This window comes from Chelmon rostratus, chromosome 10, assembly GCF_017976325.1.
Source record: "Chelmon rostratus isolate fCheRos1 chromosome 10, fCheRos1.pri, whole genome shotgun sequence".
Classification (NCBI taxonomy): domain Eukaryota; kingdom Metazoa; phylum Chordata; class Actinopteri; order Chaetodontiformes; family Chaetodontidae; genus Chelmon; species Chelmon rostratus.
In genome coordinates, this window is record NC_055667.1 from 22890603 (window position 1) to 22908722 (window position 18120).

At 40.4% G+C, this 18120-nt stretch overlaps 2 protein-coding genes across 5 annotated transcripts; both read left to right on the forward strand.

Moving 5' to 3' along the window:
- Positions 1 to 5472: 5472 nt before the first annotated feature.
- srxn1 (sulfiredoxin 1 homolog (S. cerevisiae)) lies at positions 5473 to 16758 on the forward strand. 4 transcript variants are annotated; one of them, XM_041945566.1, is made up of 3 exons: positions 5473 to 5758; positions 7228 to 7472; positions 16636 to 16758. In XM_041945566.1, exons 1-2 carry the CDS (start codon positions 5522 to 5524, stop codon positions 7435 to 7437), a joined length of 447 nt encoding a protein of 148 aa, XP_041801500.1. In that variant the 5' UTR covers positions 5473 to 5521; the 3' UTR covers positions 7438 to 7472; positions 16636 to 16758. The 4 variants fall into 4 exon arrangements, with proteins under 4 accessions (XP_041801500.1, XP_041801499.1, XP_041801497.1 ...); XM_041945565.1 differs by lacking the exon at positions 16636 to 16758 and adding an exon at positions 15485 to 15582; XM_041945563.1 differs by lacking the exon at positions 16636 to 16758 and adding an exon at positions 11870 to 11990.
- On the forward strand, positions 11945 to 16754 carry tcf15 (transcription factor 15). Its single transcript, XM_041945562.1, has 4 exons — positions 11945 to 11990; positions 12283 to 12356; positions 15661 to 16224; positions 16636 to 16754. The coding sequence occupies exons 3-4, from the start codon at positions 15748 to 15750 to the stop codon at positions 16696 to 16698; spliced, it is 540 nt and encodes a 179-aa protein (XP_041801496.1). The 5' UTR covers positions 11945 to 11990; positions 12283 to 12356; positions 15661 to 15747; the 3' UTR covers positions 16699 to 16754.
- Positions 16759 to 18120: the final 1362 nt, after the last annotated feature.

The following is an 18120-nucleotide window of genomic DNA, read 5'->3' on the forward strand; positions in this document are numbered from 1 at the left end:
TGAGCTTTACTGTCAATTTACTAACTTTTAATTTCACCGCTACAAGGCACGAAAACGCCAATATCCTTTGTTTTTCCACAGCGGCTGAGAGCAGGAACGGTCAGCGGACCTGACAACACCGATACAGCTTTGAATGAGAGCTCCTGAGATGTCGGCGTTATCAAAAGCAGAGGCATCTGTTCCACCACTATTAAGCCCTTCCTGGTCATTAAATTTTAATGGAACATTGATTTTATGCTGTAAGTACTCTTTCTGAGTGACTCAAAAGCCAGAGAAAAATATGGAACAAAATAAAAATGAATCACGACAGCGGACAGGGATTATTATTCTGGGGCTTTTCTTGATTAGTTTCCAGGGAATATACAACACTTGAATTCAATCGCTTCTGTCCTTCAGTGTCCTCCAGCAGCACAGCGACAGTATAATGAGACAGCAGGCAGAGCAGAGCAGAGCAGGGACTCAGAAACAAGACACTTTGCTGCACTCTCCTCTCTTCAGTGTGGGAAAGCAGTGACTGCCATTGTTGTTGTTACATGCTACTTTGCTAGTTATGTTGCTGAAGGTAAACAAATTACTAAATAAACTGTCAAATGACAGGTTTTCAAGCAAGTGTTGATTCTCAACAGCTCCCAGTGCTGCAGATCAGGATGTTGCAGAGCGCACATCAACATTCATGCACGGTACTCACTCAAACTTTACCCTGGCAGATGTGGTCCCTTATCAGATTTTATGATGAAAGTAAATAACTTTTTTCATTACAAGCCAATGGACTATAAAATGGGACGCATGCAATCCAATTACATCACCCGAGGTTGTGCTGTGTGTGTAACAACAGCAGCAATCAGTGATCAGCACAGGGAGGCAGGTAGGGGACGGTGACCCTCATACATGTAACACTCTACACACAGTCATGCAGACTCAGAGCGTATCAGGTAAATTATTGAAAACAACATGTAATATTAAGCAAGCTACACACACACTTCAGAGATATTGACCTGAGAACAGCATCAGTTTCTGACTGACTGGGAGGAAATATAACTGCGTTCTGTTGGGGTGAGGAGCTTCCATGCAGCAGATATAGCTGTTAAACAACACAAACTAGAAAAAGAAGCACTATACATTGGATGACCATGCTGTTTAAACAGTATGTATTCGGATTCTGAACTGCCCCCTGACACACGATCTCTATTACCAAGATGACAAGGAAAAATAGGAATATGGAGAAAAAAACTATATCTGTTATCCAAATTTTAGTTGCAACTGGTGTCTTTCAGGTGCTCACACACAGCAAACAACATGTCATTTTGGAGCAGAACCAATTAGGCAATTGATCCATTAGTCAATCGAGCATCGACCAATCGACCATTTCCCACAATTAAATGAGTTTCAATCAATTAATCAAGAAAACCTACCCTACACAGAGAAATTATCTCTATTGCTAACAAAACAGTGGAACTGAAACAATTAGCCGATGAATCAATTAGTCAATCAACAGATAATTCATCTGCAACAATTCTGATAATGTATTTATCATTTCGGTTGTTCAATCAAGCAATAATCCCAAATATTTCCTGGTTCTACATTCTCAAATTTGAGTTCTTGCTGCTTTTGTATCATTTTAACATTTTTCAATCTTTCTGACATTTCATAGAGCGAACAATCGATATATAAAAAGAAAAATCATCAAATTAATCAATAAAAAGAACATTAGTTGTAGCCGTAAAAGAATATGGAGTAAAATATTCTTAAAGGGTTTCTCTGTCCATTTCAAAATCACTCTTGAAAAAGGTATTTTAGTTGGAACTGGTGTCCCTCGCTTTCTCACAGGTTGACTTAGACAACATGACATCTTTATTATCAGAAAAACAACCATTACTTGATTCAACACTCCTTCAACTGGTGCTGGCCTCACTGTGACCCTTCACATACATGTGGCGCCATCTGTTGGCTGATCACCAACTGTCAGCATTAACGTTCAACACCAACAACAATAACAACAAGCTATTTTCTGTTGATCAGTTCAGCTGGACAATTCACCTGAAATAGGCATTCAGCTCTAGGCTCTTTTATTTTCTAAATGAAAACATGAATCTCCTTTTAATCTTCATGTTATAACCAATCTGCATGCACACTGACCAAAGTCACTCAACAAGAGGTTAGAAAACCATCCAGTTCAACCAGTCAGGGCCAACCAACTGTAACTGCCCCTTTAAGAGCTAACAGTTTGTCTTTTCACATTCTGCATCACAGGAGAGATGCTCATTAAAAGCGCCTCCATTCCTCACTGTTTCATCAAGTGAGACTGCCAAGCTCTTTAACTCAGTGTTCTTGATGTTTGTGCTGTTTGTGTAAAACCCATCTGTTTCCTCGTCTCTCTGTTGGCAGAGGGTCCACCTCATCCGTATGCTTCTCTTTTTGAAGTCATGTCAAAATCACATTTTTATGCATCTAAGATATCCAACTTGTCATCAGCACTCAAGCAAAAGTCAAGGAGGGCACTCCTTAAATAGCTTCCCTTTTCCCTTCATATAAGATACATGCAGAAACAAGGATGGATAATGAATTGCAGATTTGAGGTATTTATCATTTGTTAAGATAATTCTAACAATGCTTCTATGGCTATCTTTACTGACAATCAATCTTGAACAGTTAAAAAAATGTTATTCTGCTTCAGTTTTAGGGGTAAAGTTAATGAACTAAGGTGCAAAATGGAAAGTAAGTATACAATTCAATTCACATCTAAATAATTTCACTCCAAAGCACCACTTATTCTCTCTCTGGGTGAGGCTGGGACAGCAAATATATTTCATGGCAAAGAAGATCATTAAACAGAAATCCTGTTCTGGGCAGCTGTACTAGAGAGAGATAGTGCAGAAAATAATTTCATAGGTTTAAGTGGCGAGAGCCACCAGTGAATAATCAACATCACTGAACAAATCAGTCACACATTCATCCGCAAACACAGAAACATCCACCGCTGCTAAACCGTGTCATGATTTCAGACACATTCATCTATCACAGAGCTATAGTTTGAAGAGCGAAAATCGCCGTCAGAGAAATGATCAGTTTAAAAGCATGTCAACGTGTAAAAAAAAAAAAAAAAAAAAAAGAGAGAGAAGGTATAAATAAATATAGCTCACTTCCCTGTCGGAAAGCTGGCAGGTAATTTTCTCCAGCTGCTCTAAGTGTGACAATCCCACGGGGACTGAAATCTAATATTAACAGCAAATCATTATGTGGGAACTGTTCTTCCGTGACCTGCTGCTGTACCTGTGTGACTAACTCAATCTAAGTAATTGAGATATGTTAGCGACTAGAACACAGTCCTGCTGTGACAGCAGAGGGTCACGCAGAGTGTAGTGGGACTGCAAACACATCTCAGCACCGGAGATGATTTACATGTCTATATGCTTTGACTGGCAGGGTCTCTTCTCTTCGTGTGATAGGGTTTCGTTTGGTGCGTGATGAAATGGCTTTTGATTGACAGCAAAGAAGCGACTTGAATCTGACATTGTATAAAGTGGTGAATGCCCAGGGGGGGATATGTCACCATACATATTTACTATACTGTAGTTATTCATACAGAAACACCAAGTCATGCAGCAAGCAGCATGATCCATGTCAGCATATTACAGTCTAATTTGAGTTTTTCATTTGGTTTTACGCTATACTGGTGTCAGCTAAATTGCTCTTGAAGAAAAAAAAAAGATATGTAAAGTGGCTTTCAAAATGAAGCTGTTTTGGGGGGAAATTAGAAACAGATTGTTGCTGCTACTGCAAAACTATCACTTGACAATGAGGCGAAAAACTTGATTACACTCACTGCAGCACCTAAAGTACAGGGTGCGTTTAATAGTTTTATTCTACAAGGATATATAATGTACTGTTATCACTGTTAATGATTACATACTATATATAGACCTCCTTCATGTTGCAACTGATCCCCATGTGACCAATTAATCAACATAAAAGGCTCTTCCATTGGAGTCCAAAGTATTTGTAATAATTCAATATAATGGCCTGCCTCTCCTGTCCAAGAAATCATTTTTAATTGTCTCATTAGAAGATGCTGTAGCTGTGGGTTGGAGAAAACAACAATAGTTCTGTTTCTGCTCCACCGCCACAGATCTTTGAAGCTTTCCACTTACCTGTGCAAAGCTGCGAGCCCAGACGTCCCTTCGGTAACCACAGCAACCTGGCTGGCTCTTTGAAATCCCTGCAAAAATAGAATATCACCAAGTAGTGCACTTTGAAGAAGGAAGCCTATATCATGCGACAATACAAAACACTGACCTCATTAAAAACTATTGTCACCAAAGGATTCTGGGCTTGTAGCGGCTCTTTTCAACTGCAAGACTAATTGCTGGAGAGAATTTTAATGAGAAACAGTTTGGCCATGAAATGAATAAGTTATCTTACAAAAGGGGTAAAGTTTTGTTTGGTACTACATCTATGAGCCATGACACACACAACAGCTACCACCAACACAGTTTACATGCTAAAATCTTTTAACCTTCATGTTCTGTTTGACAGTTCAAAAAACACATTTGACAATGTTTTATTAGCTTGATGCCTCATGACTTTTTCTCATTTTATACAAATTGCTTATTCATGTGACTTTTAGGACATGTTCCGGAGGTCCGCTACAGAAAACGAAATATTACTCAGGACTCAGAAACTCCAGCTGTACATGGTTTAACACAGAGGAGTTTCTATGCCCCATATCTGCAATTGGTGTACATTACTTTCATGCAGCACTACCCTTCACAAATCCCGAATAAATCATGATTTCTGTCATTGGAGTATTATGAGAGTAAACCTATAATGTCACTATGTAGTTTAACATACTGTACATGTCTTTGTGAATGACATTTGGCAAACGAAAGGAATGCAAATCACATAAAATATTTCCTAATTTGGTGTAATAAATAATAATAGCTATAACTAATAGCGTTTAGCTAGCAGCTGAAGAATCGGACAGCTCCATGAGGAGTTGGACGTGACCAAAAACAGAGCTAAAAGAGAGTGAATACCTAACTTACATTCATCAGGTGTCCCGAAACATGACTCCAAATGAATAATGTCGTTCTCTAACAGCTGGACGTAACGTTATAAACAACCAACTGTTTGCTAACAAGTTCGCCATAACAATTTAAAAGGTGATGATATGTCCATGTTGCATTCACTTGTTCCTGCCGTGCCTAAGTGGCCACAAAAAGAAAGAAAGCTAATTCTGGCATCATCCTCTTGTCTCTAAATGTGACAGCAAAGGCCAGTCTAACAGCATTTTTTGCTAAATGCTAACGAAACAAATACACGTTTTTGCTAAGCATAAAATAAGTAACTCGGCCATATCCAAATGCCAAATGTGGTTCCTATGGGCCAGAAAGGGCGTTGTATGGTTATGATTGACAGCGCGGAAGACCAATGAAGACCTTCCGTTAAACTACGCACTCCACAAACAAGCAGGCATCAAGGAAGTAAAGAAACACTTACACACACAACTACAGTCGGTAGGTAAATGTTTCGGTTGTGGCACAGTACTGTAACTCGGGTGAAGCCGTTGGTTTTATGCCGTGGAAACACGTCGGTAATGTCCACTCAGCCCGGCGCAGCAGACGGTAAAAACAGCGACAACAGGTCGATTCACTCGGACAGCGTCGAGGAGGTTCATAACGTCCCGATGCATGTCATTATCAGACCGATTCCTCCGGTGCTGGATGAGCTGAAAGTTCAGAGCCTGATGGACACAATAAGGGTAACTTGTGTTTAATATGTGAAGACAGTCCTGTTTGTCTGAAACAATGAGACGTGGCGTTACAGTAAAATGTTTGGCCGGCAACACCGCTGTTAACTAACTTAGCTAACCTATGTGAAAGCACTAATGTTGCTAGCTAACCGACAAGTTCATGTTCATATTTGTGCTACTTGCATATTATCCCGTAAATCCTCTAATGTGACAGCAGAGACATGTACAGTTGACTGTTTAATCAAGTACTGTTGCTCCAGTTTTAAAGTAACTGTTAGTTGTACTTGAGTATTTACTTTTTATGTTACTTTATACTTCTGCTGTGCATTTCAGAGAGGAAGTTGTGCTTTTTACTCCACTACATGTATCTGAGCGTTATAGCTGCAAGTTACCAGAGGTTTAGACTGGAGACTGATGGCTTGGACTGGACCACTGTACTGACTCAGCTCCCTAAAAGCTTTGCCAGACTTGATGCTTGCAAACAAAAGCAAAAAGCTGTTAAAATCTCAGAACAGTGACAGTAAGTAGGTCGCTGGGCTCAACAGACCTCTCATGGTGTCACAGCATAAATATTTATTTGTTATACCTATGCACTGAAGAGATTTATCCTCAATTATGTTTAAAAAAAAAAAAAAAAAAAACTTAACACATCTTAGAAAGTAAAATCTTCAAATGTCCCGAAAAGACTAAAAACATGTGATGTGACTTGACTTGAGACTTGACTGGATTTGGTTCAATTGGATGAATTATAAAAACAGCTTTGCATACTTAATGTGATCAGTTTATACAGTATGATGCATTTACTGTGATCTGACCATTGAAGATATAAAGCTCAAATCATAATATAGAATATATTTTATATTGACATAAAGAGACACTATACTTGTTACATGCGGCCAATTCAGTGTTTTTAGACTAGATTTGAGAGTTTTTAGTCAAGATTTATCAATTAAAATGAAATGATTTTTGGTATTTTTTTTTACCAGAATTACATACACGTTCAAATGTATTTGCACATCAAAATTAATATATGTATACAGAGTTTAGGTTTGGACTCCCTTTGCACTATTATGTAAAATAATTCAAATTTGCTCCATCATTGTGATAATCAAAAATTAAAATATCCTTAAATTACATTTTTAAAGGGACCATTATCATCAAAAGTGTAATTTTAATGATGATGTTCTGTATTTTTACTTGAGTAAATTTTGAATGCAGCACTTTAACTCGTAATGGAGTATTTTGTTGTTGTATTTTCTAAGAAAAAAGTGTGACCTCTACCACCACCACTGCTTATAATGGTTTATAGACAGTGGTGCATGTTTGTGGTAACATGCAGCTACTCAATCATATTGTAGTTTTCCTCTTATCTTTATGGTATAGTGTATCTTTTTTTTTTTTTTTTTTTTGCAATATTCAGATAATCTCTGCTCCATACTTGTAATATGAATAAATCGTCAGTTTGCCTCTCTTTCCAGGAGACACCGGACATGAGTGTTGTTCCTCCCATTGATGTGCTCTGGATCAAAGGCAGAGAGGGGGGAAATTACTACTACTCTTTTGGAGGCTGCCACAGGTTTGCCGCCTATCAGAGGTTGAACATGCCGACCATCCCGGCCAAGCTCATCAAATCAAGCGTCTCAGACCTCAGCACTTACTTGGGGGCGTCGACGCCTGATCTGCGGTGACGCTGGAGCAGCTTGGAGTTTTTCCAGAGACTCAGGTCAGGTGACTCACACACAGGAGTTGCGACTCTTTGTTGCAGCTGGTGACTGCAGAGCAAAGGATTTACCAGCAGGGGGAAACGTAACTCTTTAGTTCAACACATGACATTTTTCATTTGGAAACCACTGAAATGTCATTTAAAATGTGTGTGTATAAATTTGTAAGTTGTACCTTTTTACTAAGTGGATGCTTTAATAGCTTTAACCTTAAAGCACCAGTTGTACTTGCACATAAAAAGTCATTTAAACAAACAGTTCCCTGCAGTTATTACTTGTACATTTGAAAATGTGAAGGGGATATAGTTGACTGACTACACAGCGAGGATGGTTGCAAATTTTGAGGCCTTTCTCACAGCACACATTTTGACTTGTTAAAATAAAAGCACAGGTGTTCTGAATAACATTAACAGTGGCCCTGTTATATTAAAGTTTCTCAGCAAGCTGTGACAGCGAGCTAGCGTGCACAATATGTTGTTGCATTCACACCATTTTGGCAGAAGGGGAAGAACAGAGAAAAGTCCCATAATTCTGACTTGTGACTTGTAACTCGAATACTCTAAATGGGTAGTTTTGTCTGTTACCTATTTCGTTAACAAGTTAAACCAGACACAGACAGTGTAAAAGTGTTTTTCCTTTTAAATAAGCTGAGTTGTCTGTCAGTGTGGAGTCTGAGTATTGAGTGTTTGCATGTAACTGATATACCTGCTGTCACAAATTCCTGATAATTACAAATCTGGTCGGAGGGTGTTCCTCTAACTCAGCTGCTCGCGATTACAATCCCAGTTAATATGATGAGAAGGTAATGCACGTTATTTACTTTCCACCACTTAAGCAGACTGTCCTAACCCTGAGTGTGTAAATGTATACACCATATACAGTAGCACCCCTAAAAATTCCACAGTGGAACAAAAAAAGTAGTGTCCACCCAACAGCTTGGGATGAGCATTTCAAGAAAAAATGATACTCAATTTTCACTGCACCTCCCCGCCACACACACAGCCAGAGTGGTGACGGGATGACAGCATTATTGTTTGTAGACTTGTAATATCCTAACATTTAGCTTTACCTGTCTTACTGTTGGGACAGTGTTGGGACAACACTGGTTTCTTTAGACTAATTAAGCCTGGCGCGTAGCTTCATTGCTAGTAACTAGCCTTAGCGGTCAGGGCCACTCTGTTGATGAAGGATGGTAGCACGACATTGTGGTGGCATTCCCAAAAGGGAATTTCATTCCCCCACAGCAGTGAACACACAGCCTTCTAACACTATTAGACTGCAACCTGAGCTAATCTGGACATGTGTAGTTTGTCCCTTATGGTTTCTACACAGATAACCAGATGAATTAGGTCACACAGGTTAAAAATTTGGAAAATATGATCCATCCCTTCTACCAAGCCCACTTTGAAATGCATCACATCAGAAGTGACTATGGACACATCCTAGGACCCTAAACCTGAAGCAATTAAAAGGAATTCAGCCATCTTTTATTTTACTATTTACACCTGTGATGTCCCGACTGTGACATGTCAAAATGTCTTCCTTTAAATGGTCTAATGTGTCCTTTTTCATGCAACAGATACAACAGGCTTTCCATGAAGTGGACCTTTCGAGTTCCTCCTACTGAGCACTCAGAACGATTTAAGTATTCGTATTCAAGTTATTTTAGTCTGAAATGATATCAAAACGTCCCTGTAGTCAGTCTTTTTTTGTGGTGCGACTGTTAATTTTAGAAATCAAATGTTGCAGAGCTGCTTTGTGTTTGGCGTCAGAATATGAGGAGGAAATATGCATAATTTAAATAACTAGAAGAACAACAAAGTCTGGAAAAGCACTAATATTTCAGTAGGACTTTATGAAACAAAGTACAGCATTTTCTATTCTGTCAAAACTTTGTGAAATCCCATGCACAGTCAACTTTGATTGTGACATTTCAGACAGCACAAGAAGGTGAGGTAATAGAACGGCACCTGTAGAGCAGATGGTTTGTAGGAGTCAGGTGTTATGAGAACATCAGGCTGACAACGTCTCATGTCAGAATGCAAGATGTTGCTGAATCTGCCCCTTCCTCCAGTCATCAGTCTCTCTCACTCGTCGTCTGTAGACTTTCAGATTGCGTTTTGCCAAAGAAAGAAGAGGACTGAGAAGCACAGTCCAGGTCAGTTCATATGAAAGCTTGCCTAAACCAAAGCCTTTCCTCTATTTCTTGAAGTGCTATCAGATAAAACCCTGGTATAAACATAACCTGATTGACTGCTTACTCTTCATACTGCAGTCCTGGTTACTACTGACTGTAAATAACACAGATAGCAGCCATTTGCCTCCGTGAAACATGCAAAACAATGATAATAATGGTTTGTTCCACTGTGATGAATATTCTCTAGTAAATGTAATACACAATGCCCTGTTTGTTGTTGTTTCTGACCTTGAGGCTGCCCTGTTTATTAAATCAAGTCAGTTCCCTTGCCCCTCTGTCTTGGAGGAAGGAACTGTAGGTTTGCAGGATAATTTAGGCAAACTATACATCGCAGGTCATTGCACAGAGACGAGGCCTTTCCGACATCAGCGCCTTCACAATGCAAGCTCAGAGCTGCTTGATGGTCTCCCATTGTGACCATCGAGGAAATGAAGGGAGACCTGGGGCAGCTTTTACCGACCGGCCCTAAAGGACTCTAAATTTCTCCTCTGAATCGTCGCGTGTAAGAAGACTTCCTGTGGCTCGCTCACTGTCTGGAAGTAACCATATCCTCAAAGGGTTTTTGACACGCAACACCGGTATGAAAAAATGCATTGCACCTGTTGCCTCGGGGAGTGGTTTCCATGGGTGGTTCTGTACGCTTTATCTTTGAGGATTTAAACAGATCAAGGGGATTAAGGGGCTAAGAAGAGGAAGTGTTTGTGGTCATTTTCACAAATGGATTGATGCCATGTCAATTCTCATATACTTTTAGGCCATTTGTTGTCATATTGCTCAGTGGTTACTTAACAAATTAACTTTAACTTAAACATACACTTTATGTTTGGGTCATTTCTGTGTTCAGTATAGTTTTACCAAAATAAGATTCTGAAAAACACATGAATCCAAGGAGACAGTTTTTTAATTGCTGGAACAAAGAACAATACGATTAATGATAGAATAATATAAAACAAAGCTTTTTTTATGTGCACTTCAAAAGGTATTTCCTTTTTCATGCTGGTTTGAGGACCTTCTGGTGGCTGTGGGCCTCTAAGCAACAATGCAGTTTGTGCATGACATTGACAACCCATTACATGCAGATTTTCATAATTAGAAGTACAGAAGCTAAGAGACATATTTAACCTTCAATGTTCAAGGGAACAATGCAACAATTAATTCAGCATAATCTCCTTTAGTTAAACCTAGAGATAACTGAGATTCTAACTAGTCTTTTTCTGACAAGAACGTCTGCTACTCTAACCATCAGTCAACCTGATTTCACTCAAAAACAGAGTGAGAATATCACATTTAGTATCTTCTGGTGTTACAGAGAGGATCACTCATTCCTCTACGAGCACTTGCTACCCTGTCTGCAGTGTTTGTCAGAGCGCCTCTGAGTTCACTTCACATATTTCTGTCCAAATTTTAGCATCTACAGGGTGATACTTGATCTTGTACGTGATTGTACGATATTGTACAGTACGAACCATCGTTATTACTGTAACTACATTGAAATAAAGGGGGTACATTAAAACCGGTTGTTTACAATCTGTTCAAAATTTCACAAGCCTGCTTTAGCAGTCTTTTTTTTTATTATGGCACATTTCTCTTGGGATGTTTAATTATTTTAAAGGTGATAAACACTGATAAAAGAAGCTTTTCCCAGTGGCAGAATAAAACTACCAAGACCTCACAAATGTGATTCCTGCTCTCCTGTAGAGTCTGCCTACATTTAAAATCCAGCTAAAAAATGGTCTCTGGTTAGCCAGCTCACCCATTCGTTCCACTTGAGGAGGCTTTACAACCAAATCCTCTTGAAAGAGTTCAGGTTTAGGTGTTTGAGTTGCTGGTGACTTCTCACAGCTTCCTATCCGGAATTCCCTGAGACCGCTGCTGGCTGCAGGCGTGTAATTTGTGCCAGATTTGAAATGCCGTATCCACCCTCTGACCTCACCACTGGGTGCTCTGTGACACATTGCGCATGAGCCTTCGTCTCTGTGTAGCTTTGGGAAAGTATACATGTGGTATAATCGCAATAGCTTGTATTTCATACAGGCTTCAACCTTGTGGCGTGGCTCTGTTTGCTTAGCCCTGCCAATCAGTGTGACAACTTGACAGGGCTCCACGGTAAAAGTGCTGATTGACTCATTAGAATGCATTGTCTGTGGTCAAACATCATGTCTTCAGTTTCGTCCTCTAACAGCAGCACTCTGTCGACTTCAGCTGTAGGTGGAGGCAAAGCCCAGAGTCCCCGCTCTGACATCAGGCTTTTTAATCTGCCAACTCACAAACATCCAAGTCCACATGCAACAGAACAGCTGGACTAACCTGCTCTGCAAGGGAGGTGGGTGATGCACCTACATGGTAACATCTGTGTACTAGCGGTGTTCATCAGTCAGACCCCAGCTCCTTAAGAGAAACAGGCCCTCTAAGTCCCATCCAGCACAGATCTGGAGCGAAAACCCAATTATGAAACCATGCCTAAACCATGATGCCACACTACAGATCCCCTCTTCAAATGCTTCAAATGCTTTGCTGAACAAGTGTTAGGGAAAATATGTGCTAGGGATAGGCCGTAAATATGTTTCATGTTTTGCATTGATTTATGTTTCTCCTTCGCTTTACCTCAACCTTAGCCCTAACCCTGACCACCTGCAGGAAACGCTGAGAGACGGACCTCCCGAATCCCATGAAAAGAACAAAACCAACAGTGAGTTAGTCCTGTCTGTCAGTACTTACTGACTTCCCCAGCCTGTCTGTTACTCTCAGCCCCAGCCCCATGTGTTTCTTCTAAAGATACCAATATTTAAAACAGGCTCCTGATTTTATCATCAAAATTTTTAACAAGGCTACATAATTTCCTAAGATTTCCTAGTTTCCTAGATTCGTTGGGGACCATTTTCAGCTGCAGGTTTAATAATCTATGAAACATTTTGCAGGTTTGGGACAGTGCATGAGGGATCAACTTCATAAACTACATTTGTTGTGTTCTTTGTACTGAAGAAATATCTCAGCCAGTGCGAAGGTGTGGCTCATTGATGTGTTTTTAATAGTTTTAGGACAACAATGGGGCTTTACAGCACAGAGGACTAAACTGTATCCGGGGTTAGCTACTCAGGCGGTACTTGTTTGTGGGATCAATTCATTGTTGTTTTTCAGCTTTTAATGGGATTGTTTGACAATTTGAAAAATGTAGATATCACCAGGCTTTAAATGAATATAAGGAAAAGACGTAAATCAGCTCACCTTGTTCTGACATGTATGCAAATGTGTCAGCAGCAGAGGAAACCTGGAGAATGGGGCAGAGCTAGAGAGAGTTTACCACTGCTCTGTCTTATTGTCTGCTGTAAAGCTGGGCATTTTAATATGGGGTCTATATTAATACTAATATGCTGATGTCAGGTGCAGGTATGTTTACAATGTCACTTTAGCATGCTATCATGCTAGCATTGAGGCTAAAGGGATTATCATTAGTTTATAAATGTTGTTTACATATCAAAATTAATATTAGATAAATTAAAATGTTGACTAGATGATGGCGCTAGATGAAAAAGCAAGAGTGGTCATAATTCATCCAATAGCTGTTGACCCACGTATATCTGGACCAAATTTTATCCTGATCAAACCAATAGTTGTTGAGATAAAAGACTAAAAGCCAAAAATATCAACGTCATAGTGGCACTAGAGAAAATATCAGGGGCTCACCGAAGTTAAAGGATGCATCCACTGGGAACCATGAACGTGGTAAAGTGTGCTGCAGCGCAGACGTAGAAAACCTTCCCGTCTGTGCTCTATGGCTCAGACAGCGCTGCTGTTCTCAAAGATCTCTGAGGCACAACAACACGGGACTCAGTGGGTGGCAAACCAAACATGCTGCAGCCTCATCAGCGCGGATAAATGGATCTACTTCTTCCGGACGAGCAAAAGAGCGTTTCACAGTTCCATGAAATAAGAAACTGGTTCTGAGAACTTCTGTCTTTAGTCCCGAGTCAACATGCTCTCTCTCACACACACAAACCTCTGTACTGCACAATAAATTCGCAGTGAGTCGTCATGCGTCCTGCTAAAAGTAATTAAGCATGCAGCAGCAGAGAGTGTCTGCGACTTGCAGCATAATGTGTTTGCTGATAGTTGAGGGGGTTTGGTGACCTTTAATGTGCTATCCCTGCATCATCAGATATCACAACAAATTTAACAGTTTGTACATCTATCACAGCTCTTCTTCTTTTTGTACCTAATTTATAACAGGTTAAATCTCTGGAGAGACTGCCTGATTTTTGCTCACTGACATTTTCACACAGCCTTTGCCGCTGCAGAGTCCTGTGTTTGGCTCGTGTCCTTTGTGAGGCCTCAGTGCTCCTGCAGCAGACAGTTTGGGTGTCTGATGTCTGACTGTTGATGCAGCTGAGGCACATTGAAGTGGTTGAATGTGCTGGAGGACGCTCTGCTGATGTGGGTTGGAGGGACTAAATCATCCATTTGCCACTGCTTTGTTTTTTTGAACTCAGGTCAGCAAGCGGATAAATCCTCGCCATTCCAGGATCATCTGCTTGGTGTTTATTTACTCACACTTAACTTTATCCTGCTGCCTGACCTGCGTTCCTCGGTGTGGGCCAATGGCATCTTAATCTGGTGACATAACAGTAGGATTATATACTCTGACTAGTCTGAGCCTGTTTGTTGCTGTGCAATAGTGATACACAATTGAACATTAAGTCAGGCTTCCTGAAAAAGATATTCAAATTATAGAACTTCTTACATTTGACTTCACAATTTCCATTGGAAATTTGAGAAATGGCAAGACAAACAGAATTTACATACACATTCGCTGCACAAGTTCTCCAAACACCTGCACAATTACATTTAGATGCTGAGCAGGCTGAAGTTTGGTCAAGTTCATTTTGGTCTGTATCCGTGTGCTTTACCAGCCAACAAAAACAAACCTCAGTGGGTGGCAGCGCCATAAACATGTCAGACTAACACAAGATAGTAAACTGTAAAATAATAAAAGGCAAACTTTAGTCCCTTAAAGCCATTAAACGACTCTATAGCTTATACATCTGCAGTTTCCAGGTTTATGATCAGGCTCCTGGCCCAGAAACACTCATTTTATACACAGCGAGAGTGAAATACATCAGAAATATACATGCAGTGGTGGAATGCAACTGAGTACATTTACTCAATCACTCTACGTATGTACATTTTCATTTTATGCAGTTTAACACTACTACTTTGGCAAATATTATATATCTTGTTAATGTGTGTATATATAAATGGTATATTGTTCTTTTTACTCAAGTATTTGACAGCTATAGTTACAAGTTACTGTACTGATTAAAATATCATAAAAGATGCATTTTTACTGATGAAACAAGTCAGCATTGTATAAAATATCATCAATATCATTAATGTTAGCTAATATTTGACCAGCAACACTAAGATTCTTCTTCCACGTCAGTGCACATACAAAAATAATATAATAATCCGTTGTATTCCCCTCGGTGGGGATCCCCACTTTCTCCTCCTGCATATTTCTGCTGCTAACACTTGTACACCTCTATGTAAGTCACATTATGAATGCATGACTCTTCCTTGGAATCCAGTGTTACAGGTGTAACTTACTCCTACTCATTTTATTACATATTACATACAACAGGCTTCATCACAATATTTTAAAAATGAAATAAAATCGGTTTTCTTCATTATTGCTGCAGGATGTCACAGTTTGCAGGGTTCCAGTGATAAAAGTATTACTTTAATGTATCTCTGTAATATTCATGTAGACTTATTGTGCATTTGTGATTTGCCATATTTATGAGTTATTCTTTGTGTATGCAGAGTCTTGAGAGGTCAGTGTAACACTGTGCTGCAGGCAGCTCCTCCCATCCAGCTATAAGAGTCCAGCTGACCAGGGAGTCAGGGTCCATCCGCAAAACAGGCCGGTGCAAACTGTCTTATGAAAAGTCGGTCAGCTTTATTAAAATCTTCTTTTTTCCGCCTGTGGTTTTGCGCAGCACTTTGTGCCAAACTGAGATGGAGGGTTAGTACCTGGGTCGGTTTTCGGTCTGATCTAGCAGAGGATTTGGAGTTGGGACTTTTTGATGATGACTTTCGCCATGCTGCGGCCTGTGGCGACACACTTGATCTATTCAGACTTCGCCATCACGTCCGAGGACGATGAAAACCGCAGCGAAAGCGACGGCAGCTCGGAGCAAAGTTACTGCAGCTCCACCGAAAAACGGAGAAGGATTTCCTGCAAGCTGGACGCAGACTCCGGCGTGGTGATGAAGCAGAGGAGCGCGGCCAACGCCAGGGAGAGAGGCAGGACCCAGAGTGTCAACACCGCCTTCACGGCTCTCCGGACTCTCATACCCACCGAGCCAGTGGACAGAAAGCTCTCCAAAATCGAAACTCTTCGACTGGCATCCAGCTACATTTCCCATCTGGCCAACGTGCTTCTTCTCGGGGACGGCGGCGCTGAGCAGCCGTGCCTCGGCGCGGGTCATGCGCAAGGAGAGAGCGGGGCGCAGCAGCCGCGCACCATCTGCACCTTCTGTTTGAGCAACCAGAGGAAAGGGGTAAATGCTCGTCAGTCTAATGCAGCTGAAATCCAGCTGCAGCTTTAAATATAACATAAATTTTGTCTTGCTCAGGATTTTTGGGAAGGCTGCAGCGTATGTTCATCTTTTTGATTCATGACTGCTTTTGTGTTAACTTCATTATTTTGTCTTCGTGTGTGTGCATTAAAAGCATCTTGACGCTCTGCACCTAAAACTCTAAAATATGTTTTTTTATGCTTTATTTTTCATTTCTTCAGTGCAAACATAATGTGATAAACAACATAATTAGAAGCTTCCTCTTGCAGGAAGCTGAGAAGTAGTTGTTGATTTGTAGAAAATAAGCTCAAGAATAAAAACACAAAGCATCTGCCGCAGTTAAATTGAATATCACTGAATCTTTATGTGACTGAGACGTTTCTCCTTTTCCAGATAAAAGATGGCAAAGACTGTTTAAAGCTGCGAGGACTGGGTCCGCTGCGAGTGAGACGCTGACAGACGACCAGTGAATGATGAGCAACCTGAAAATCCTCAAAGACTTTCTCAGGGAAGAGTCAAAGCTGGTGTCACACACAAACACACACACAAGCACACACACGTACACATGCTGGATCGAATGAAGGAACCAAAGGAGAGACTATTTATACTTGACTGAGAAATTTAAGCATAAGCCTTTCAAGGATGCAGTGCATTTGTTTGAAACTTATGAGTTTTTGTCCTCCCCCTCCCCCAAAGGTTTTAAATAAAATATATTTTATCAAAATAAAAGCGATTATTTTCCTGCTTCCGCATTTTTATAAACTGTGGTTCGTCTTGACAAACAAGAAACACATGTGTGCCATGGAAAAAAGTGATGTCTTAAAGTCATGACTGAGAATGGACAAAAGAAAGAAATATAAGATGTGTGTTTGTGGGACTAACGATCCTTTAAGACCCCGTTTCAAGCTGGGTGGCATTTTGGAAAAAAAGGGTGCTTTTATTATAAACTATTAGAAATTAAATAATTAGAAACTTAAATTTTGTTAGCTTGACACCTCATTAATATGCTGTATTTATCTTTAGCTCCCTTTGCAAACACTGACATTCTTAACAACCAACTTATTGGTATCAGAAGTCTTTTTTGTCTTTATGGAAAGATGTCACACACACTCACACACACACGCACACACATTTCCATTGTTTCCAGTAATATAGCCAAGACGTTGTTTATGAAGCCTGCAGAGCCAAAGCAAAGGTTCAGGGTTTCTGGTGTCAACGACTGGTGTATTTTTTTTTCCAACTCTCACGATTGGTGTTTTTTTGAAGTCTGTTATCGATTAGTCACGGCAAATAGTAGCCCGCACTCTGCTCGGAGCCCCCAACACAGCTGTTGGCATGTCAGAGGGATAAATCACTGCTGTGAGCCCAATGGACAAGGAGGGATGGGGCGAGAGGTCGGAGGTCACGGTGGAGCCCAGAAGTGAAACCCTGCTGATGTGTAATTAAGGCAAATGATGCAAATATAATGCTGGCATTGATCAACTTGTCGTTCTTTGATTTTTACTATTAGTGGACTCTTGTTAGCAGAGGTTGAAGATTCACTCTGAATTTGATCCTCACTCATTTTCTTACTTTCAATCGACCACAGAAGAATTTCCTACATTTATATTCTCTTCTATCGTGGTCTGCATATCACAGAGCAGATTCAGACAGCTTTCATCAGGAAACGTTTCATAACTTCTGAGAAGTAAGTCTGCTAAGGAAAAGCAGCCCAGTCTCTGCGGGCCTCTCTCTGTCTTCTCCGGTCTGAAAGAGACACTGCAGTCATCGGTCCAGCAGGCAGATTGCAGCTCAGACACACAGACAGCTGAGCCCGAGTTCCTGTCTGGCATCGCTTTGAAACAGACTGCAAACTTAGTCCTCAGAATGACAGAGGGA